The following is a 24,145-nucleotide window of genomic DNA, read 5'->3' as shown; positions in this document are numbered from 1 at the left end:
CAATAGTCCACAGCGGTTTACTTTCCTCTTTCCGTTATATCAATAATCTACATCCTTGAATAGTACTGTAATTGTGGGTGCATAAATATCTCCTCCCTTCCTCCATCCGTTCACTACCACTTGTCTCCTATCCGGACATATCTGAGTGGAGGAGAAGAGAGGAGAGGAGTGGAGGACAAGATGGACGAGTAGAAGAGAAAACAATTGAGACGTATCGTTCACTCACGCATCATGAGCTGCGACGACAACTGCTGATGACCTCATGCCAAGCCAGATTTTTTTTCTTCCAACATCCAATTCTGTATTAGTTTTACTATGGTTTGAAATCCGATATGATCTATGAAATAAAATATAAAACTTAATGGCAATATTTAGTCTCCAGGATTTAGTCTCTTCTTAAAGCCTCAGGCAAGTGAAAAGTACATAAATGTTTTCCACCATACAACAGCGCCCCCTAGGGTTCACTGTTCGCACCAACATGCTTCATTTTATAGTCACGTCAGTGTTTCCCGAATGGGCGGTTATTCTCCATAATGACACTTATCGACTCTCAAACTGGCTAGGTAGATTCTGTAGGCAGAGAGGAGTTCAATTACAGATTATATATATATTTAAAGATAGATATATAGATATATCTTTAAATATATCGATCCATCGATCCATCGATCGATCCATCGATCGATCCATCGATCGATCCATCGATCGATCCATCGATCCATCGATCCATCGATCCATCGATCCATCGATAGATAGATAGATAGATAGATAGATAGAGTAGACTGAACTTTTCTCTCCCACTCGTCATGGTGCTCTGGGATCAGAGCAGACTGCGGACTGTCGAGATGCAGCCAACCTGCCTATAGATCAGGAGGAGGCCTACACACAGAGCAGGGTTATTACTAGGTGACGACGGTTCTCTCTACCTGTTGATGGCGGCCATGTTCCCAGACTGCTCAGCGTTCCCACAGGCCCTGTGCTCCGAGACCGAATCCTACAGAGACAGGAAACACACGCGGTAACCAATCTGACGGTGCCGTTAGGCCGTGATGTCATTATGTCAATGAATGAGCACGCTCTTCATAAACAGGACGGTGAAGGGAAGGTGGCGCTGGACAGCGACGTACCGACTTGGCGCTGCTGTTCCTCCCGCGCCAGGAGAACCACCAGCGGCCGCCCTTCTTGGGCATCTTCTCCTTCATGATGTTCTCCATGGTGGCCTGGTGGGCACAACACATGCAATCCAAACAACAACAACAACAAAAACACACTTAACAACCGAAATAAACAAAGGCTAAAACAGCAACAGGGACCATTCATGGGTAAAATGATAAAACAAAGGGAGGGAGGGAATAAACATGCACCACCCAGAGGAGACAGGGAGGGATTGAGGGAGAGAGGGGGAGAAAAGAAAGAAAGAAAGAAAGAAAGAAAGAAAGAAAGAAAGAAAGAAAGAAAGAAAGAAAGAAAGAAAGAAAGAAAGAAAGAAAGAAAGAAAGAAAGAAAGAAAGAAAAAGAGGGGGGAGAGAGGAGAAAGAAAGAAAGAAAGAAAGAGAGAAAGACAATGGGAGATAGAGAGAGAAGGAGAAAGAAAGAGAGAGGGCGAGAGAGAGAGAGAGAGAGAGACGTACAGTGCTGTTTCCAAACACACCACTCAGACAACAGAGTAGGTACTCCAGGACTGAGTACACATAACTAAGACAGGAGTACTGGGGGATGGAGGGATGGGAAGATGGAGGGATGGAGGAGAGGTTGGATGGTGATGTGAAACCAGGGGAAAGAAGAGAGGTGAAGAGAGAGGTTAAGAGGGGTGCTCAATACCTACTGTAGGTTCTAGTGCGACCGTGTTTATTCAGGATTTGGTGTGGTTCAGAATAAGGGAATAGAATAGCGTCAATATTATCCATTTCATTAAGGCTTTTGGAATCAGATTAATGTGAGTGTGAAATATGATATAAATAAAGGGCAAAAATTCAATGAGGTAGAATGCAGCAAAATATGATAGTCTGACAGTAGATACTGTATATGACACTGAAACCCAGTAGTGTGTGTGTGTGTGTCTGCATGTGTGCGTGTGCTCGGTTGGGGGAACAGCCTCACCACCAAGAAAACGAGAAGTGAGAGTGAGGAGGAAAATGAAACGCTTCAGGGTGTTTTTAATGCACTGTGCGTGTGTGTGTGTGTGTGTGTGTGTGTGTGTGTGTGCTTGTGCATCAGCGTTACGTGATATCCATACCTTTGGCAGGGGCTTCTGAAAGGCTTGCATGGCCAGCATGACAGGTGCTGCAGTGCTCCAGTTGTAATACCTAAAGACAAGAACATGTAAGCGCTGCTTTTGTATGACTTCCTCATATGAACACCACTAAAAACATTAGCCATCATTACTTTGCAACGTGCCTGAGTGTCATATAGACAGTGAAGTGTGGAGTGTAGGGTTAGGGTTAGTGGGTTAGGCTTAGGGGGTTAGGGTTAGGTAGGCTTACGAATGTAATATCTTACTTGGAACCGATCTTCACCACCAGGTTAGGGTCGTCTATGATTGAGGGGTTCTCTGCAAATTGTTGGTACGAGATAGCCTTCTCCTGGAACTGTTCTGCTTGGACACGTGCACACACACACACACACACACACACTCACACACACACACACACACACACACACACACACACACACACACACACACACACACACACAATGTGAGCTCCCTCAGTTACATGAAACACAGGGTCCATATCAATAACTCATACCCTTGTGACGAGAATCCTCAAAACAGAGTAGCCTTTAATTCGCTGTGTAAGGATTTTAGCTTGGCTATCAAATACCGAATTCTGAAACTAAAAACTACACAGGTCCATCCATGTCTACAGCACACCCCAAAATTATATTCCTTGATTAAATTCCTTTAATAATCTCTTAGGTTAGAGCCGCCCACTTCCAGCAGCAGCCTGGCCGAACTCCCAGAAACCTCCAGGTTCCTCCAGGACCTCTGACCTTTGGTGATCTCCCTGTTGTCGGTGAGTCCTCCGCACAGGGAGATGGCGATGCCGGGCAGGTCAGCCATGTGGTCGGAGTAGCTGTCCACGCCGCTGTCCCCCCCCGAGCTGGCGGACTGGGGGGACAGGCTGAGGCTGCGGAGCCCGTGCACCGAACACGACCTGGCCACGCCTCCGCCGTCACTGGGGACGAGAGGGGAGTCACGTCAGGTTGATTTGCATGTGTGTGTGTGTGTGTGTGTGTGTCTGCTAAACGCACCTCTTAGGGAAGTAGAGTGCGGCCACCTCAGGCTCCAGCTCTGTGATGTCATCTAGGTAGATACCATCTGAACCAAGATGGCGGCTCCTCTTGTCTAGGAAAGACAGTTCTAGTTAGCTAGTTAATGAAAGCAATAGTTTCTGGAAAGAAATTAGAATACTTTGTGTCCACTACCCTGTTTGGAAAGTAGAACACAACAACAAGTAACAATATAACAGCAATAAGACAGTTAATTACGATTAGCAATCTATTTACAAACAACCTTTCCTCTTTGAAGGCGAGTCAGTCTTGCTTATTGGCCGGCTCCCATTCTCCTCCATCTCTGACATCATGTGAGCTGCCACTGCTCCCATTGGCTCAACATCTGCGCCCATCATCTCTGATGCAGCACCCATTGGCAGCATCTCAATCCTCATGGGTTCAGACTCCGCCCCCACGGTGACCACCGTTGCGTCATTGGCTGCCACCCCCGGGATGTGGAGCCGGAGTGACGCGATTCCCGACATTGCGCAATAGTCTCTGCTGTGTTCCAACTGCGTGTCTTCAGGAATGACCCGGAAGTGTGTGTTTTCAGACACAGGGATGGAGGCGGGACACACTGGATGTGGCTCTGTTTTGACTGGCAAGAAGGAGGGCTGAGGAAGAAGAGGATATGAGGAAGATTTCACACTCAGAATATTGTTCCACTGTTCATGCAGTCCTCATACATGGGTTGATACATTCACATATGTCTATGCAGTTCACTAGAGTGGGTGTTGGATGTTGCCTGTGAGTGCTGAACAACAGTAACCTGTGGTACATACAGTATCATAGTTAACATATCCCCTGCATCTACAAGAAAGATGATACGACTGACGGTTATTGACCAAGGGGCGTTGGTTACCGTGGCAGCCTGTGGGAGTTCCCCCCAGGCCCAGAGCATAGCTGGGTTCTGATTGGCCGAGTCTGAGCGCTTCGTCATCAGCTCCGAGTCGCTTTTCGGGGTGGTGGGGCGAGAGACATTAGGGCTGAAAGGAGAGAGTTGGGAGAGAGAGAGAGAGAGAGAGAGAGTTGTTACTAGTTAGGGATGTCGTTAGGGATGTAATGAAACCAGAATTTTCTATATGATAACTATTAAATAACATGATTTTCAATACCACATTTCAATACCATAAAATGAATTTGCACTGCCCAATTGACTTCCATTGTAGCTGAGTACACGCCTGCAGAACAATTGTAGCTAGCTCATACTGAGGCAATCAGGGAAATGATAGTCTCTACATGTCAGGTTCATGTAAGACAGAGCAAGAGAATAGGCCCTAAAGTCCAAAATAGTAAACTTATCATTTACCCTAACCCTAACAAAAAAAGAGCATCCAATCCACAAAGCACACGCAAAGGGTGAAAAGTATTGCGCCAGGCTCATTTGAATGTATGTAAATTAGGTACTTCTGTGCAAAATTGCCCCAAATAAGCCTTGCGTCTGATCCACAAAATGAGCTAACTGCCACACGCGGTTAGAGAGGTGCAAATACTGCTTTTGAAAAGCTGGTATTAACTCCAGCAGTCAGCGCACGCTCTCTCCTTCTGTCTCTCCTCAGAACTTGTGAAGTTTGAATGATATTGAATTGGATGATATTAAGGGTTACTATTAAGGCAAGTGTTGCTCCAGCACGCTGTGCGCATGCGTGCTGGAGCAAGTGTGGAAGCTTTTTTGTTTCTAAAGACGTTTCTAAAGATCATATTACAGAGGCATGTGAAAACCCACAACAGGCCTACGCTCTATGTAAGCACAACTAGCGTTTCCTTGTGATACAAAGCTACTACGGAGGTAGAGATTTTCAAACTGAACCCCAGATAAATGGCTTACATGGATATACTTGGCTCGCGCTGGATTTTAAATTTCTTCTACAGGCCTCCGAATTACACCAAAGTTATCTCGGTGAGGTAAACGTCTTGTAATATGCCGTAAATAAGGTCCAGGTTGTCAAAAACGAGCATTGTCCTTTAATTAGATTTGAACCTCACAGTACACTGTAGACGGGATGTGATTAAAACACAGTAAAAAAAAGGGTTTGAAAGACATCTTTCAAAAGAATTTTCGGGAAAAAGACTGGAAGGATTGTTTACTCAGGAAGTTCAACAAACAAGCAACAAGGAAGCTACAACTCTACTGAGTTAAGGTAAGACAGAATTTTTTTTGCTAGTTTGGCATGTTGGAGACATAGCCTACTTTTAGGCTATTAGCATAGAGCACTGTCCCTGGTACTAAATGGAAAGGATAGATAAAACACACATCACTTGGTTCAGCCTTGCTTGCTTTTCGTGGTTGTAAATAGAACTTTTGGCCCTAATTCTATTTTTCCTATTTTACAGTTACTGTAGCAATCCACAGAATGGAAACGACAGGGAAGTGAAGTTTCAGTCAGTGAGAGGGAGCGAGAGAGGGAGAGAGCTGCATGAAACGTGATAGCCTACTTCGTGAACGCCTACTGCACTTCCACCAATAATCCGAAAAGATCATATTATCATATTGTAACGACCCATGTTTATAATGTTGCTCTTTGTGTGTTGGTATGTGAGGGTTGTGGTTGTAGTGGGAATACAATACAATTGTATTACAATTGTATTTCAACATTTTTGTAGCCTATATGATGCTTGCTGTGCTGTTGTATTTTGTTGATTTTAGCAGTCATCTCTAAAAAATAAAAATGCAGTAATAGGCATAGAAGGGCAGTGGCTAGTTGCAAAACTAGAATGGAGAAGTAAGACACCTCCTTCCCTCCACTAGTCTGGGGGTCCACCTTGGGCAAGTGGTAGTACCCCCTAGCCCCCCTACCTGGGGTTACAGGGAAAATACCGATGACAAAACAACCAAAAGGAAGAGAGACCCGGCCCAGAGGAAGGCCGGGGCCCTCGTCTGGAGCCAGGCCCAGACGGAGGGCCCGCCTGCGAGCGCCTGGTGGCCGGGCTTACCATGGAGCCCGGCCGGGCCCAGCCCGAATAAGCAACGTGGAAGCACCATCTCCTCCTCCATCGTCCCGTGGACCCACCACCCGCGGGAGGAATTGTCGGGGTCGGGTGCGCTGCCAACTAGGTGGCGGTGAAGGCGGGGGGCACCGACGGACCGGACCCGGGCGGACCCGGGCTGGCTCTGGGGACATGGAACGTGACCTCGCTGGGGGGGAAGGAGCCGGAGCTTGTGAGGGAGGTGGAGCGATACCAATTACACCTGGTGGGGCTAACCTCCACGCACAGCACCGGCACCGGAACCAAACTCCTGGATAGGGGTTGGACCCTGTTCTTCTCCGGAGTTGCTCACGGTATGAGGCGTAAGGCAGGTGTGGCTATACTAGCTAGCCCCCAGCTGAGCGCCTCTGTGCTGGAGTTCACCCCAGTGGACGAGAGGGTCACCTCCCTGCGCCTTAGGACTGTGGGGGGGGGGACTCTGACTGTGGTTTGTGCTTATGCACCGAACAGCATTTCAGAGTACTCGGCCTTCCTGCAGACCCTGAGTGGAGTCCTTTTGGGGGCTCCTGCAGGGGACTCCACTGTCCTACTGGGGGACTTCAATGCACACGTAGGCAATGATGGAGAAACTTGGAGGGGCGTGATTGGGAGGCATGGCCACCACGATCTGAACCCGAGTGGTGTTTTGTTGTTGGACTTCTGTGCTAGTCACGGTTTGTCCATAACAAACACCATGTTCGAACACAAGGATGCCCACAAGTACACCTGGCATCAGGACACCTTAGGCCGAAGGTCGATGATCGATTTCGTTATCGTATCATCTGATCTGAGGCCATGTGTTTTGGACACTCGGGTTAAGAGAGGGGCAGAGCTGTCCACTGATCACCATCTGGTGGTGAGCTGGTTTCGATGGCGGGGGAAGCTTCTGGACAGACCTGGAAACCCCAAGCGTGTAGTGAGGGTGAACTGGGAACGTCTGGAGGAAGAGCCTGTCCGGAGAGATTTCAATTGCCACCTCCGGCGGAGCTTCTCTGGCATCCCTGTGGAGGTTGGGGACATCGAGCATGAGTGGTCGGTGTTCAAAGCCTCCATTGCTGAAGCTATGGCCTGAGGGCCATAGGTACCTCAAGGGGCGGTAACCCTCGGACACCGTGGTGGACAGCGGTGGTCAGGGAAGCCGTCCGACTGAAGAAGGAGGCCTTCCGGGATATGTTAGCCCGGGAGACCCCAGAAGCAGTTGCAGGGTATCGACTGGCCCGGAGGGCTGCGGCTTCGGCCGTGACCAAGGCAAAGCAGCGGGTGTGGGAGAAGTTCGGAGAAACCATGGAGAAGGACTTTCGGTCGGCACCAAAGTGTTTCTCCTTTCTCCTTCGTTGGAAGGAGCACTTTGAGGAACTCCTGAACCCAACTAATCCACCCTCTACGATCGAGGCAGAGCCGGAAGATGATGGGGGTCGTCAATGTCCTTGGAGGAGGTCACTGAGGTAGTCAAACAACTCCACAGTGGCAGAGCCCCAGGGACTGATGAGATCCATCCAGAAATGCTGAAGGCGCTGGGTGTAGAGGGGCTGTCTTGGTTGACACGCCTCTGTAACATTGCGTGGAAGTCTGGGTCAGTGCCGAAGGAGTGGCAGACTGGGGTGGTGGTCCCAATATTCAAAAAAGGGGACCAGAGGGTGTGTGCGAATTATAGAGGCATCGCATTACTCAGCCTACCAGGGAAAGTTTATTCCAAGGTGCTGGAAAGGAGGGTCCGGCCGATAGTCGAACCTCAGATCGAAGAGGAACAATGCGGATTTCGTCCTGGTCGTGGAACTACCGACCAGCTCTTCACTCTCGCAAGGATCTTGGAGGGGGCGTGGCCGGAGAATCGGAGCAGCTGGTGCGGTTTCTGCAGTCGCTTTACCGCACTGTTGTGACGAAAAGAGAGCTGAGCCAAAAGGCAAAGCTCTCGATCTACCGGTCTATCTTCGTCCCCACCCTCACCTATGGTCATGAAGGATGGGTCATGACCGAAAGAACGAGATCACGGATACAAGCGGCCGAAATGAGTTTTCTCCGGAGGGTGGCTGGGGTCTCCCTGAGAGATCGGGTGAGAAGTTCAGTCATCCGGGAGAGACTCGGAGTAGAGCCGCTGCTCCTTTGCGTCGAAAGGAGCCAGTTGAGGTGGTTCGGGCATCTAGTGAGGATGCCTCCTGGGCGCCTCCCTAGGGAGGTGTTCCAGGCGTGTCCGGCTGGGAGGAGGCCGCGGCGTAGACCCAGGACTAGGTGGCGGGACTACATCTCCGCACTGGCCTGTGAGCGGCTAAAGATTCCCCAGGCAGAGCTGGTTGATGCTGCTAGAGAAAGGGATGTCTGGGGCCCCCTGCTGGAGCTGCTGCCTCCGCGACACGACCCCGGATAAGCGGATGAAGATGGATGGATGGATGGATGGATGTAATAGGCATAGCATGATGATAATCTACTGCTTTACTATAGAAAAAGATTAGCCCCTCACTATTTTTGTTAGCAGCTTCAGTCATTTCATCCTGGGGCCGGGCCTGAGCCAGACGAAGGCACTGTCATGCCAGGTGTGGGCAAGAACGCGTACATGGCTAATTGCAATCATGGGCGCAAATTGCACACACTTGGCCAATTTGTGGGCGTGTTTGTCCGGACATATCATTAGAGCAAAATCTTTGTCTGGCTGTGCAAAATATCGAGCTATTAGCGGGAGCAATCCATTCTTTGTGGATTTGGGCCTTAGAGTACTGCAATGACCACAACTGTCATTCTTTATCTCTTTAAGGCACTTAAGTAATACAACTTAAAGTGGATACAGACAACTTTTCAACTGCCGCTCCCCCCCCCGTTGGCCCTCCCCTGCCCCAGCGTTTCCAACTAGTATTATAGTTTGTGCTGCTGTTGCAAAGACAACCAGATCCATTTCAGTTTTTGTGACATCCCTAGTATCAAATTCCTGTCACAGAGATGTGTGTAAAAATGAGCCATCTGTCACCAACAGTGTGTGTGTGTGTGTGTGTGTACCTCTGTATAGGGCTCCAGTCACCGTCAGAGCGGGCGTACACACCACTCTGTTTGAAGGAGCCGCTGGCAGGGCTTCCCACCACCAGCTCTTCCCTGAAGACGTCCCGTGACGAAGTCCTGAAACACACACACACACGCACACACACACGCACACGCACACGCACACACGGGAGATTCCTCACTTTCCTCATTCTTTACAGCCTTTCTCGTTTTTCTCCTTGTACCCATCCTCTCCTCCATCCTCTCCTCCATTCTCTCCTCCATCGCCTCCTCCATCCTCTCCTCCATCGCCTCCTCCATCCTCTCCTCCATCGCCTCCTCCATCCTCTCCTCCATCCTCTCCTCCATCGCCTCCTCCATCCTCTCCTCCATCCTCTCCTCCATCCTCCTCCCTCTCTCACCTGCTGCTCTCCATCTCCCTCCCTTCGTCAGGGCTGATGTCGATGGTGAACATGTCCTCGTCCCCCGAGTAGTCCCCGCTCTCCCCCCTCCTGGCGCTGTCGGCCCGCACCTTCCTCCTCCTCTTCCTCCTCTTCTTCATCGTTGTGCCACCGTTCTCTCCGGCGCTCCCCGTAGAGCCCAGCGTCTGGACTGGGGGGCCGGAACCGTTCCCCATCAAGGAGGAGCTCATCAGCGTCGCCCCCTCTGATAGGATAGGGGAGGTGGCCAGGTAGGGGGGGACCACTTCCTGTGCAACAGGAAACAGGAAGCGGGGAAATTGCCGATAGACGTTATGAATCTATAGATGAAATAGCATGTATTATTCTGAGTAGAAACAAGTGCACAGTAAACATGCTGTCCCCCACCCATGATGCATGTTCCTTTCCGGCAATGATGGAGTGGAAACGTGTAATTTATTTTTGGATGATGATGAGACACTAACCTAGGAGAATCCTAACATGTCAATTTCACCCCTGACCTTGTAGGTGGCCGTCGTATGTAGCACAATTTGGCAGTCTATGCATGATTGCCTGGCGTAGCTTGGAAGGTAAGGTGGACGGCTGGCGATCAGAAGGTACCTGGTTTGATCCCAGCTTCCGGCAGTGTGCCTACAGTAAGTGACCTTGAGAAAGACACTGAACACCAAAATTGCTCACATGCGGCACTGAGACGCGGTACTTCACAGCAAGAAGGTCTCCTGGGCCTTTCTGTGTGGAGTTCGTATGTTCTCTCCTGGACTTGGTCCCTTGGCGCCACTGACGAGGCTGCCCACTTCCCCTGGAGGAGGACATGTGGTGGACAGTTGGGACACAACTCACCCCTGAACTTTGGGGCAGGAAAATGTTTGCGGCAGTTACCGCACAGGTTTTTAAGGGCCAGTCCCTGCCCCCTTCTCCCTCTGTCCAGCAAATACAGACACATAGTCGCATGACAGCACCGTGACAACCTTGCGTCTGTGCCACCAAATTCCTCTGCACTTCGGTTACATGTTTATTTTGATCCGTAAACAGACCATATGAGCAGTAAATTACCACTGCAATACTACTCCATAGTCAGTGTTAAGCTCTGGCTCTTGGCAGGGCTTAACTAGAGATGGAAATATGCCCACTCCATCCCAACTTTTCAGAGAAAAGCTTTCTCCCTTTAGAGAAAATAAATTGGCTGCTTTAAAAAGAAAAGAGAAAAGGGCAAAAACAGGATATGTTCTCAGATTCTGAGAAAGCAGTGATTCCACTCTCCCACTTTCTAAGAAAGGAAGAGATCCAGGAGAGAGCATTGTGTGTACATCAACTACACCCCCCACTAGAGATGCCAACTTCAACTATACAGTACCCCTCGTACTTGCGTGCGTGCTCTCAGATACAGTACTGGTATATTACTTTTTTTCCATCCTAAAAAAAAGCGCTAATCCATCTGAAAAAAAACGCTAATCTGAGTTCAATGAGTAAACAACCGTGATGTCATAGAGAGAGGAAGAGAGAGAGAGAAGAGAGAGAAAGACAGTGTGTGTAGAGACACAACAGGGTGATTTGTGATGTTACACCACCCCCTCACGTTTCTCTGGTGAGTGCCAGAGTATTCAGAGGTTAAGCCCTCCCCCTCCGACTGAGCCTGAGAAACTGACACCACACTGGTGGGATAAATCACCCGCAACCCCTGCCTGGTTATGGCCTCCAGTCCCTTCCCCACAAGAGCAGGCTACATTACTGCTACAAACCTACCAGTTCCAAACCTACACACACACTGTAGCAGGTTATGTTGCAAGCTAGCTAGTGTTATTGATCCGTGATCCTTGACACGCTGCATAAAGCACAAGCTAGCGTTAGCCAATGTGGCTAGCCAGTGAAATAGCTAACTTTGTTGACGTTCCACCCCATAAGTGAGGACCAGGGCCCCGCATTACGTACACTTCACCGGTTGAGAACACAACAGCAGGGTGCTGCACGCACAAATATGTAGAGCAGCTCTCTCTCAATGTCGCTAAGACCAAGGAGCTGATGGTGGACTACAGGAGGAGAGGAGAGAGGCCTGACCCCATCTCCATCAGTGGGTCCACTGTAGAGAGAGTCAGCAACTTCAAGTTCCTCGGTGTCCAGATCACTGAGGACCTGACCTGGACACACCGACCATGTGAGGAAAAAGGCACAACAATGACTGAAAAAGTTTGGCATGTGGCCCAATATCCTACGGGCCTTCTACAACTGAGAGTACAACTGAGAGCATCCTGACTGGGAACATCACAGCATGGTCTGGGAACTGCTCTGCCCTCAACTGCAAAGCACTGCAGAGGGTAGTGTAGTCTGCCCAACACATCAGTGGACATGAGCTTCCCCACATGCAGGAGCTGTACTGTAAAAATCTCACTTCCTGGAGGACCTCCTCCAGTTTAGAAAGAGGCCTTTTTCCACCAATCAGAGCAAAAGATGATTCATCACCTGCTTACTGTAGAGTGGATAAACACAATTTCACTCTGGGATACTCAGCTGAAAACTAGTAGTGCTAATGTAGCAATGTGGGCATAAGATTCATTTGGATATCTTGTTTTTGTTTGAAGGGCATCATATTGGAAAATTGCTTGCTGACAAAATGTCTAAAAGAAAGGAAAGCAAACTAATTTTGTAACTGCTGAGGCCTGGTGGGGTTTGGGCCATTTAGCATTCATTACATCTACCAGCTAAACTCGCTCTCCATGCATTTCTTTCCAGATCACATTGCTGAGTGTTTCTTTTGCAGAATGCAAGAACAGCATCACAAGCAAGAGGAAGGGAGAGATATTGACGTTTTGTCATTCATGAAAATAGAATCAGATGAGACGGTGCAGAAGAGAGTGTTGGGAGGTAAGAACCCCACCCCCAACACTGTCCCATCCTCTCCTGCCACTGTTCTACACTGCATACTCGTTCATCCTCTCTGGATTCACCATCCTCTTCTGCTCACTATGGCGCTGTCTTAGAATTAGCATTGCAGTTACACACACACACATACACACACACACACACACACACACACACACACATGCACACACTATATTATATTACAGACATTAAGTAGACACGTTTATCCAAGCGACTTACAATAGGGTGCATTGAATACAGAGGAAGGGTATCTCACACACACACAGACACACACACACACACACACAGGAAGAGAGAGAGAGATAGAGAGGGAGAGAGAGACAACAATAGATAGCCTGACAGCGAGAGAGATAGACAGAGAGAGAGAGAGAGAGGGAGAGAGAGAGAGATAGAGAAAGAGAAAGAGAGAGAGAGACAACAATAGGCTGGACTAGATATGCTGTCATACTGTATGTGGATGCTATAGATTGTAGGTCAGGAGGCTGGGGGGTTTAAGTGCTATTAAATGAATCTATGAAGGCATTTCACAGGGACATACAGGAATATAGCTCAAGATGACCTAAAGCATGTGGAAACTCATGGCATTGTGCCAACTATGAACACTGTGGAACCTTGTTCTTGTTTACACGAAATGTGTAGGGAAGAAAACAAGTAAACATGTGCCAGTAAGTCGTAAACATATGTAAACAAACTGCTTCTCCGTGGTTATTGCAGTTAGCTGTCATATCAATCTTTGTTTGCAGTCGGGAAAGAACAATGGAAAAGCTTTTGTCTTTTCATCAATAAGGTGGAACTCAGTTTTCCTTATAACATTCCTTTCCTAGGTGGAGAGATTTGCTGTTTTTAAATACTCAGTCTCTCCTGTCTTACTGTATCCTACTTACTGAGTGTTGTCTTAGTCTGGGTACCTGTCCAGAGTGTTGTCTTAGTTTGTGTACCTGTCCTGAGTGTTGTCTTAGTTTGTGTACCTGCCCATTTTCGGTTTCTTGCACAAAGAAGGCCTCTCCGTTCTCTCCCAGCTTCATGTGTAGATCCACAGGCTCCCTGTTGATCTCCATGTCCACCTAGTCAAGAAGAGAGTGGCAGTACACAGACAACCTCAATTCATACATTACTACAGATATACCTGTATGTAAAGCTAACTATAATCAGACTGCAAAAGTACTATTACAGATACCAACAGAACTAATACTTTGAAACTTATTTCAACACAAACAGCAGACCAAAACTCAAAACTGGAACCTGGACCAGCAGCGCTAAACGATACTTATAAAGGGCTTTTATCCAAAGCGTGTTATGTCCTCTCATTCACACATCACACACCAATGGCGGCAGCTGGCAGGGCAAGGTGCTAGCCTGCTCGTAGGGAGCAATTTGGGGTCAGGTGTCTTGCCCAAGGACACTTTGACATGTGGACAGGAGGAGGCGGTGTTTGAAATGCCGACCCTACAGTACATGTACGATCACTGGACGACCCGCTCCACCTCCCGAGCCACAGCCGCCCGCAGTCACGATGGCTGGTCAGGGTTACCAGGGCTGATTCTCTCTCTCACCACTTTCTCCCGGGAGCGCAGCACTCCCATCTTGCCGAAGCGCACGTGGAAAGGCGAGCACTGCAGGGTGCCGTCGGGCTGCCGCACCACGATGACGTCGATGCACCCGGAGAGAGTGGCAGGGTTGAGTCCCCGGTAGAGCTCCTTGACCTGGACGAACACCTGGCCCGCCAGCTGACCCATGTAGTTCATGGTCTGGCGGGTCTGAGAGAGGGAAGAAGGGGGGTGGGGGGTTGGATGAATGGATGGATGGATGGATGGATGGATGGATGGATGGATGGATGGATGGATGGATGGATGGATGAAGAAAGAAAGAAAGAAAGAAAGAAAGAAAGAAAGAAAGAAAGAAAGAAAGAAAGAAAGAAAGAAAGAAAGAAAGAAAGAAAGAAAGTCAGCAATTACAGGTGGCGCTGAAATATAGGAAAAGAGAGCAGGCCAGGGCAAACGCAACACTGTTGACTGAGAATGATTACTGTGTGTTTCAGCGTACAAGCAGGTTCTGTGCCAGTTTTAGGGACAGAACAACAAACATTTTGACCATGTGTGTCATCTGGACAGACTGGCGGCTATATTACTATTATTATATCTGAGAGAAGCCCCACAATGTTCCTGTCGAGGAATCACATGGCAAGTCTAGAACTTGGCCCAGTTAAAACGAGCCACATGTAAACAGTAGACCTGCTGTCCCCCACCCATGATGCATGTTCCTTTGTCGTGATGAAGGAGTGCAAAGGTGATATTTTCTTCATATGAAATGTGATTTGTTTTATATGCACTGCAAGCGATGCGAAATGGGCGAATCAAGTGAGAATCGCACAATTTTAAAGGGACACCAGCACCAAAATGACTGCTAATTATTAACTGTGTCTAGCAAACTTGCTAGCAGTGTTGGTGTAATCAAGCATGCTTGCTGTGATGTGGCATGAAATCTGCTGGTTCATTTTTCAGGCAAACGACCTGCAAGCGACCTTGTGAGGAAAGCGAAGCAAACGTTCACTTAACATTTGGTGGAAACGCCGCTGAAGACGCATCAGACAGTAGCGCCCACAGACAGATGTTGTCCAGGTCGCTGTCCTATTCTGTCTTAAAGAGGCTAACTCTACTAACGCTACAGTGGAATAGAGAAATGTACCAACTCCATGGCACAGTAAATGTTAGAACATTGCTGTACATCGCGTTGTACTGTATATTACTTTCTCACTATTTCTCTCATTAAGTAGCCATGGCCATATTAAAATAAACAAAAAAATAAATGTTCCCTTTGGTGAATTTGGAGTTCCCATTAACATTGACACGAGGGGCTTGGTGTCTCTATGAAGAGGACTAACAGCAGCTGTGGATACTGACTTCGGAAGTGAAGGTTAAAGTTCAGAGGTCAGTAATTGAACTCACTCTTCTACATTCCAAAAACTAGTAGCCTAAGCCTATATACCTACCTACACCTATCACTATATATTTTATATTGCTACAGCTGCATGTTGGCTACTCATCTAAAGTAACTTTTATGAATGAATAATGACTCTTTGACTTTATGAAAGTGTATGGGCTGACAAACCCTACATTTTAATTGTACTTGTCAATTATACATTATTTTATTATATAGTGTTATTGTAAAGAGGCCTAATCATATGCTGCTACAGTTATGATACAGAAAAATTACACGTTAACGCCACATAAAAAACAAAGTAATGATAGGAAGAACACGGGCCTATACAACGCAAAATGACACAAGGATGGACAATTAAACTATTGAAGCTGGTGATACAGTAGGTGAATTAATATCATGGTAATCATATGTTTCTGTTTCTATTATGTTCGCACTGTAGCCTACTTGCTGGCAAATTCCCTTTCCAGTAACACTCACAAAATTGTAATTGACAGCCTAATGGCCAAAACAACAGCTATGTTGTGGTTCACATAATGGCCAAAACAAATGATGTGTTCACTGTGCACAATGCAGGGAGCTACTGACATGAGCCATAGTCATAGCCTACCTTTTTTCATAAGAAATACGGTCATATTACAGCGTAGCCTACACCTCGAACATTAATAAGAATGAATAACTCGTAGCCTACAGTACCTTTCACTGCCGTGTTGACTTCCCTTCCCGCACCAAAACAAGAATGCGGCGTATTTTCTCCGTTCCTGTCAGAGGATCGATGGACACTATCCAGGCATGTTCATGTTAAAGCGCAGTATGCGTCTTTAATATGACTGGCTGTCACCTGCTACCACCCGAGTCGCGGTTATTTAGAGCGATATTGACATTCCGCTCTCTCCCTCCTTCTCTCCCTCCCTCTCCCCCTCTCTCTTCAGAAAGCCCTGCTGGCGGGTGACGTCACTGGAAGTAAACTCTGCTCTCCTCCAATCGGTGTTCAGTTGTTAAATCCATCGGTTGCGTTGCCACAGTGGCAACATTGTAGCGCTTAAATTACGTTATCGTCAGTATACGCCACCAGTGAAATGTTCAACTCGGTTCACCATTAATCCAGACGATTTGATGATTTTTATATTTGCAATGCTACAGCTGTTTCTTCATATTAATAGGCCTACACGAATTCGTGCCCGTCCACAGTTGTCTTGTAACGTGACCGTGGGAAGTGGGAACTAGTACGCACTCGACAGTTCCTTTGAAGATGCGCCGGCACTGAGATGCTGAGGTGATCTTTCTGGCCAATCAGAGCGCTCCGTGGTCACACGTTCGATGTCTGCAGCTGAGAGCAGGCCGGCTGGAGGAACTGGAGCAGCCGCACCACCAAGCAAAACACAGAAGTGAGACTGAGAAGGAGAATTACATGTTTAGCTCAATGAAATCCACACGTCAGACATGTTTGTGCGTGAAGAGGGAATGCCGATTTGTCGCTTCCTTTCTCCGCCAGTTGTTGACCTGCAGTTCAACAGCTGTTGCTACCACAAGAGGCAGTGATCCGAGAACATCAAAACAAAAAGACTCCCAGATTTCACAGGTCAGAGGTGGCCCAGTGGATAATGCGCTGCCTCTCTTCTCGAAGATTGTGAGTTCAATCCTTGGTGTGGACCAAGGTACCATGACATGTTTTGTCACTGGATGTTATAGAAGTTATGTAACGAGCGTGGGTCATATTTGTTAATTATAAACCCTTTTACAGTCTAGTCAGCAGAAGTATGCGCGCGCATTCTTAAAACAGTAGCAGAGGAAGACGGACGAATTCGCCTGTGGCTACAAGCTATTATTAAAGTCGCACTGAAATGAAAAAAGCATTCTGTCCCATTTTGGTTCAATAAGTCATAGTGTTCACCTATTCAACGATGTATGCCAAATTAATTACAAAATTCTACTTTTGTTGTAATCTTATATCAAAGTATGGCCGTGTCCGAATTGCATACTACTTGCTATATAGTAGGCGAGATGCAGCATGCTGCATCAAAACTGTGCATACTGTATTTCGCCTACTATATAGTAGGTACTATATAGTAGGCGAAATCGGCGAAAAAATGGGCGTAAATGTAGCATAGTCCAGAGCATACTGTTCCGGAAGTCGAGAGGTGAAACGTCACTGGGCAGTGAGAAAAATAAAAAAAGATGGCGAACGAAGAGATCTCCGGGACCGCAGCGGGAGTTTTCAAATGTAAGTATTGACTTAATTTGTCGATGGAAAAATTATTTTTCCGGACAGATATCTTAGTTATAACGACACAGAGCTACAAATGCAGTTTTGTGTATATAGGTGGGGTAGAAATGACATTTCGAAAAAGAACGTCATGATAGCTAGCTGCTTGCATTGACCTCTGTGGTGGACGTTACGTTAGCTAGCTAGCCCAGCCAACGTTAATAGGCTGCTAACGTTACAGGTGTTCAGACGGCTCTTGCTCAAAACGTATTCATGTCAAATCTTAGATGTTTCTATAGCTAGAATCGAGAGAAACAGACTAACATTTCCATGTAATATGACCATGATCGCTTAAGAAATGTGCAAGAAATGTCGAAATTGTGATGAGTTGTTAAATGGCTAACCTAAGCCACCGAGCCTAACGTTACTTGAAGTTGTTTAAACAATTGTCTGTTCATTCCATGATTTAAACGAGTTCAACTGTTCATATATCATATATTAATATTCATTGTCCCATAATACTTCTGGATGTATTACAGGGACCAACGACCACACCAGGGACGATGATCCTCTGGAGGACGGCTGCATGGGTGGCCCCCATCGCCTCTTCCAAGACCCCGTACCACTTCCACGAAGCGGCTGTGGCCTCCCCTCCCTCTGTGCTGACCCCAGTTCCTATGAGGTTAGATAAGTTTTCTAGTGTCATACAAACTGTGAGTCCCTATCAATATCTTTGCTATCATGTAGCCTGTAGATCAAAATCACCTTGTACATGGCTACAAGGTTCTCTGCGTGCTTTATCCAGGCTGTCTCCGTCGTCCCCTGCAGCCCAGCTTCTAAGATGTAGGTCCTACATAAATCAATATCCAAAGTAAACAGACCGCTGGATTGCTTCTGAACAACAATGCATACGTTAGTTAACTTACTCCAAGCCTTTCAGCGTGGTTTCTCTTCCCCGTAAACAGGGAAGAGTTGGCCGTCCTCCAGAGGGATGACCGGCTGATGTTGAATGGGGGAGAGAGAAGGCAGAGATGAAGGCTGAGTGGAGGGAGGAAAGGGGGTTGTTTAAGGAGAGGGAGGACCGGCTGATGTTGCTTCTAGAAGCCTCAGTCAAAAAAAATCTTGTTCCATTATTGTTTTTGTTATTTTTTATTAAATGTATTTTCTTGAATTAAATTGGTGTTTGTGTGTCATTCCTTGTAATGTCTTCCCAGTCAAAGAACAAATGTCACTATACCTAAAACCAGTCATTAGAGTAAAAGAACATTCCTAATGGACATTGTAGTTTGCAATTAGGCATAAAAGACGGAACACATGTTGGTTCACAATGCTTCATTGGAATTATTCAGAGACGGTTATGAAAGCTTCAGTTTAATGTGTCTGACTAACGACTACTTGATAAGGGAGTTACATGTCCAAAGCGCTCTGCGTGTTGTAAGACCTTCCAAGTTACTGTACATGACCTGTAGACATATCAAGACAATGTGTCTGATGTGTAGATATTACACTTTGTTGAAATGTTAATACATCAAGAAGTAACCTTTACATGTATAATGGAAGAAACACAACCATAAACATTTCTTGGATATTTTTATTACACAATGGTCTTCAAATATACTTTTGACTTGTTTATATTTGGTCAGATCATTAGCTTTCCTTGCAAAAGGTACTGACAGGAGAACGCTGATCTGTTGTCTCCCCCCAAAATACTTAAACTGATTACTATGTACAGTGTTACACATACATTTAAACAAATGCCTCAAGGCTGCCTATAACCAACTGATCAGTGTTTAAAGCCTCAAGGCTGTCTATAAGGAACAAGGTAAAGCACACTCATGAACTGATAGACTGACTACTTATGGCAGGATGTGGGTAGTCGTGCTCACCAAGAGCTGGGATCCAGGCAGCTTGTGCTGGTGCTGATGCTGCCGCTGCGAGACACTTTCTGAGGCCATCTCCAGGGTTGGGATGATCTGCAGCAGCAGGACCATGGCCCCCATCAAGGTCTTCAACCTTTAAATGGTTAAATGCAATTAGGCCTACTGTAAGTCGCTTAGCAGACACACAAAAGTGTCTGCTAAATAAATGACTAAGGTAATGCTGGCAAGATGACAAGACCATTGTAAAGGGTGAGTACTGAGAAAAGCTCTAAATGCAATGAATTATTATTATTGTTATTGCTATTATTAGCACCTCCATGGTCTTGCCCCATCCTCCTGACCATCACCAAGGTTCCTCTGTGTCGATTTTGACAATCTGAAGTCCCTCCTTGTGTCCGCGCCGTCAAAATAGGTCCTCAGCAGGGACGTGGAGGTTGACTTGGTGAGGACCTCTGTCTTCCATGTGAGCCTACAGGGGGAATATTATTAGGGCAAACTTTAACTCATTTGTGCGTATGGCATATACTTGTCTTTACAATGTGATAATAGATAGATGTCATTATCTGTAGAGCTAAAATGTAACATTACAAAGCAGGCGTGTAGTGATGAGTAAACCCAGGTAAACTCAGTTTACCCACCTCTTTAAAATGAGTTGAGTTTTATTGTTTTGCTTACCTGCCTCTCAGAATCTATTTAATATAACATCCCTGGTACAAATGTAACAGTATAGCCCCAAGCCAGCACATGCGGGGCTATCAACTAACCTAGCTAACTAGCGTAGCTAGCAAGCTAACGTTCAATATTTACCTCAACTACAAGCATGTCGAGAAGATCTCATGACGGCTCTTCTCCTTGCAGCGCGAACACGTCTTCTCCTGGCGGCAGCAGCAGCCGCACATCCCATGACAGGAAAAGGCTACATTTTTGTGGATAATACACTAAATGATCACAGAAAACACAATTGTACCACAGCTTCGCGGGAGTAAACAGTATCGTATCCCGTCACTTCCGCTGGATGACTCGAGTAGCATGCTGTATTTTCTCGCATACTACACGCGTTTTGTGGAACAGTAGGTACTATATAGTATGCAGTATGCATACTATATAGTGCCTACTATATAGCATGTAGCAGGTAGTATGCAATTCGGACACGGCCTATATAATTTCTTACTTCCTGGAAAACGGTAGGTCACGTGCAGTAGATTTAGGCCAATAATCTCACGACATCCAACCTTCAATCAACGCTATCCTTCTATTGAATCTGTCTAAAGTTCTTAAAACCCGTCCACTTGTCAATGTTCCAATCAAATTCCTCTAAACATATGTCCCAACCTCATAGCTTGTTTGCATAGGAAATACATCAAACTACGGAAGTTAGATGATCTCAAACATCCGTTTCAGTGCAACTTTAAGCATACGGACTGGACTGAGGACATCATCAGAAATGATGTTATATAAGTTATTTAACGATATTTGTTAATTATAGACCCTTCATTCTTGAAACGGTAGTAGATTGCTATTCCTATGGGATAGCTTAGTAGTTTGTGATTTAGCAATGGGTTGACTAATCACTAGATCAATATTTTCAGTTGGGGATAGGACCACACCACACCACCTGTGCTGTGGCACCAGGAATCTGCTCTGACCACTGTTTTTATTCACCACCATATCATGTTATTATGCAAATTAAATGTACTGTATGTCTACGCGACACAAAAAAGGCTTTATATTAAATGTTATTTTTGGCTGGGGAAAAAAAGGTTTGGTGGGTAAAATTTTTCATCTACCAGACATTTGGCTGGTGAGCTAAAAAGTAAATTTTGACCCCTGCATGTATGTAATTATGTCTAAGCAATACAGTAGGACCCCACTCATCCGAACTTCAGAGATCCGAACCTCCCGGTCTACCGGACAGGCTTAAAATACGTTTTTTTGTTTTTTTGCCTGCTATCTGGTTACTGGTGGGATTTTCATTACAGTACTGTACCCTACTGTGAATAAAAACAGAACTGTATGTAGACCTACATGTTGCCTGTAGGCTGTAGCCTACTGTCACGTTTTATTTCTTTGTTACTCTAATGTCGAGCGCAAAACGCAAACGAGTCTGCTGCGCGAGAGCTTGGTAGCCAGAAAGCGCGTCAGCAACCTGAAGCAGAGCAACATCGAGTCATTTTTCGTTCCCAGTTAATGGACTTCAGGAACACAGACGTGTTGTGGGCATGTAGATTAGCCTACTAGACCTACTGTATTTGTTAAATAATAGCCTACAGCCTAGGCCACGTTAGCCTACATAGGTTGTTTTAGAGACTTTATTTTAGGCTACAATAGCCTAAGACACGACAACTTGTCTGTCATTTCATTTATTTATTTATTGATTATCATTTGCTCTAATTGTTCTAATGTTGGGTTGTTTTTAGGCTATACCATGTTGTTCTGCGAATACAGTAGCCTATCGATGCAGCGTATGCCTCATTTGAGAATAAAGTACTGTATGTGATCACTCAAGTGGAAATTCGGTTATTTTATTATATGGTACTGTAGGTCTATTATAGGCTAGGCTATATGAGTTTAGTTGGCTATTTGATTACAATTTTGATGCATTTTCACAAGTAATTAAGGGTATTTATCGGTCTATTATGAGTCTATATGAAACAAGTACCACTTATTGAATTTGGTGCATTTTAACATAAGTTTCAGTCATCCGGACATTTCAGAGAATGACCTTCGGTCCCGTTGGGTTCGGATGAGTGGGGTCCTACTGTACATAGCGTTTTCTCTGTTTTTCTCAGAACTGCGCCCCCACAGGCTCTGCGAGTAAGTGCACTGTCGTACTGTCGTAAAGTTATCAGAATGTCTTTTTATTTTTCTGGGTTCCTCCGTGATGTTTTGCTTCGGTTTTATCACCTCCGTCATGATATCATTGAGCTAAAAAACGCATGATATCCATAGACACGGGAATAGTTAGCTACTACTGTGTTGTTTAAGCACAACGTTGCGCATGCGCACTTCGACTGAATGTTGCGTCCTGGGGGCGCGAGTTTTAAAAGGTAATACATGTCAATGTATTATCTTTCTGAGTAGACTGTTTGGACGATTCAGCTTACTTTTAGTAAATCTAATTGGAGACTTAGCACCAGACATGTTTGTAAAGGTCCAAATATCGTGATGTATTGCTTTAAAGTGAAGGGATTAAGAGATAATGTTTTTCTCCAGTAGGTATTAAGCAAATCGTAACCCATAATCTACAATTATGATGGAATCTGCAAGTTAGGAATTTCTTGTAATATGGCTTCGATCAGTATTTCTGTTCACTAATTGAGCTTTTTTATGATTAGGTACCATAAAAGCAAGTGAACTACCTGATCGACAAAGGGATGGCGTCAAGAGCAGCAATGCAGTCATCAACTACGTTTCTTCAACAACTATGGAGTTTGAGAAACACATGTGGACCTTCATTGTGACAACTGCAGTGGACAAAACAAGAACAACTTTGTGCTGTGGTACTGTGCTTGGCAGACCATGCACAAGCTTCACCTGAAGCTGGACCTACGCTTCCTAATTGCAGGCCACACAAAGTTTTCCCCTGACTGGTGCTTTGGCTTGATCAAGCAGCGCTATAGAAAGACCAGAGTGGAGACTTTTACTGACATTGCTGTTGTGCTGAGAGACAGCACTCCTGCGAAGAAAGTCAACACCCCACAGCTTGTCGGAGTTGAGGACGGCACAGTGCTTGTTGAAAGCTAAAACTGGCACCAGCATCTGAGTAGCTATTTCAAAAAGCTCCCAAACATTAAGAGTTACCAGCACTTCAGGTAATTATCATTGTCATGTATTAGCTATTCAATTTTATGGACATGGTATGGTTGTATTTATTTGTGGCCAATATTTAATGCATTTAATCTCCCTTCTGTTCTATTGCAGCTTTGATGCTGGGATGCCTGGTGTGGTTGAGGCCAGAGAACACCGTGATGCAACACCAGTCAGGTGTCGGCTGCTATGCAACGCTGATGTCCAGCCCCCCCAAAGATACTCTTCAGGTGCAAGCCCCACCCAGACAGGACATGGCCAGACAGCAGTATCTGATCATGGATGGCTGTGACTGTGTCCATGATACAGGCAGTGCAATTACATAACATGTCAAGTATACTGTAGTATACAGTAGTGCAGAGTGAGTTCTCTATTGTATAGACAAGGTGTTCAATTGCTCAAGTGTTGTCAGGTGTTGATTCAAGTGATAGTGGACAGTAGTGCATAGTCAGTTGTCTATTGTATAGACAAGATGTTCAATTGCTCAAGTGTTGTCAGGTGTTGGTTCGAGTGTACAGTGGTGCAGAGTCAGTTGTCTATTGTATAGACAAGGTGCAAGTGTCACATGTTCACTTCTGTTATGATGAGGCTCAAGACATCACTTGCCCCCTGCCAAAGAGTAGCTCGGAAGAAGCCCCCTGCCAACCAGCAGCTCAGAAGAAGACTGTCCGTTTATAGTACTCTGGTTGTACTATACATAGGCCTTCACTCTAATTATAACAATGGCACACATGCCACCCCCTGGACCAACAAGTGAACACGTGACACCTTGCACCTTGTCTATACAATAGACA

At 46.1% G+C, this 24,145-nt stretch overlaps 1 protein-coding gene across 1 annotated transcript in view; it reads right to left on the bottom strand.

The window, feature by feature from the left end:
• LOC311321945 (phosphatidate phosphatase LPIN1-like) overlaps positions 1-24,145 on the bottom strand; it is a gene marked incomplete at both ends in the record, with an annotated part of 34,806 nt that overhangs the window by 5,399 nt on the left and 5,262 nt on the right. Inside the window, 12 exons of the mRNA XM_084453959.1 lie at positions 924-991; positions 1,125-1,217; positions 2,234-2,303; positions 2,497-2,590; positions 2,989-3,173; positions 3,250-3,343; positions 3,512-3,884; positions 4,133-4,256; positions 9,226-9,342; positions 9,627-9,913; positions 13,490-13,585; positions 14,075-14,278. Of these exons, the coding sequence (XP_084310085.1) occupies positions 924-991; positions 1,125-1,217; positions 2,234-2,303; positions 2,497-2,590; positions 2,989-3,173; positions 3,250-3,343; positions 3,512-3,884; positions 4,133-4,256; positions 9,226-9,342; positions 9,627-9,913; positions 13,490-13,585; positions 14,075-14,278 (1,805 nt within the window). The remainder of the gene's footprint in view (positions 1-923; positions 992-1,124; positions 1,218-2,233; positions 2,304-2,496; positions 2,591-2,988; positions 3,174-3,249; positions 3,344-3,511; positions 3,885-4,132; positions 4,257-9,225; positions 9,343-9,626; positions 9,914-13,489; positions 13,586-14,074; positions 14,279-24,145) is intronic.

The sequence above is a fragment of the Borostomias antarcticus genome (assembly GCF_949987555.1).
Source record: "Borostomias antarcticus genome assembly, chromosome: 19".
Taxonomy (NCBI): Eukaryota; Metazoa; Chordata; class Actinopteri; order Stomiiformes; family Stomiidae; genus Borostomias; species Borostomias antarcticus.
This window is presented reverse-complemented; position numbering and strand designations above follow the sequence as displayed.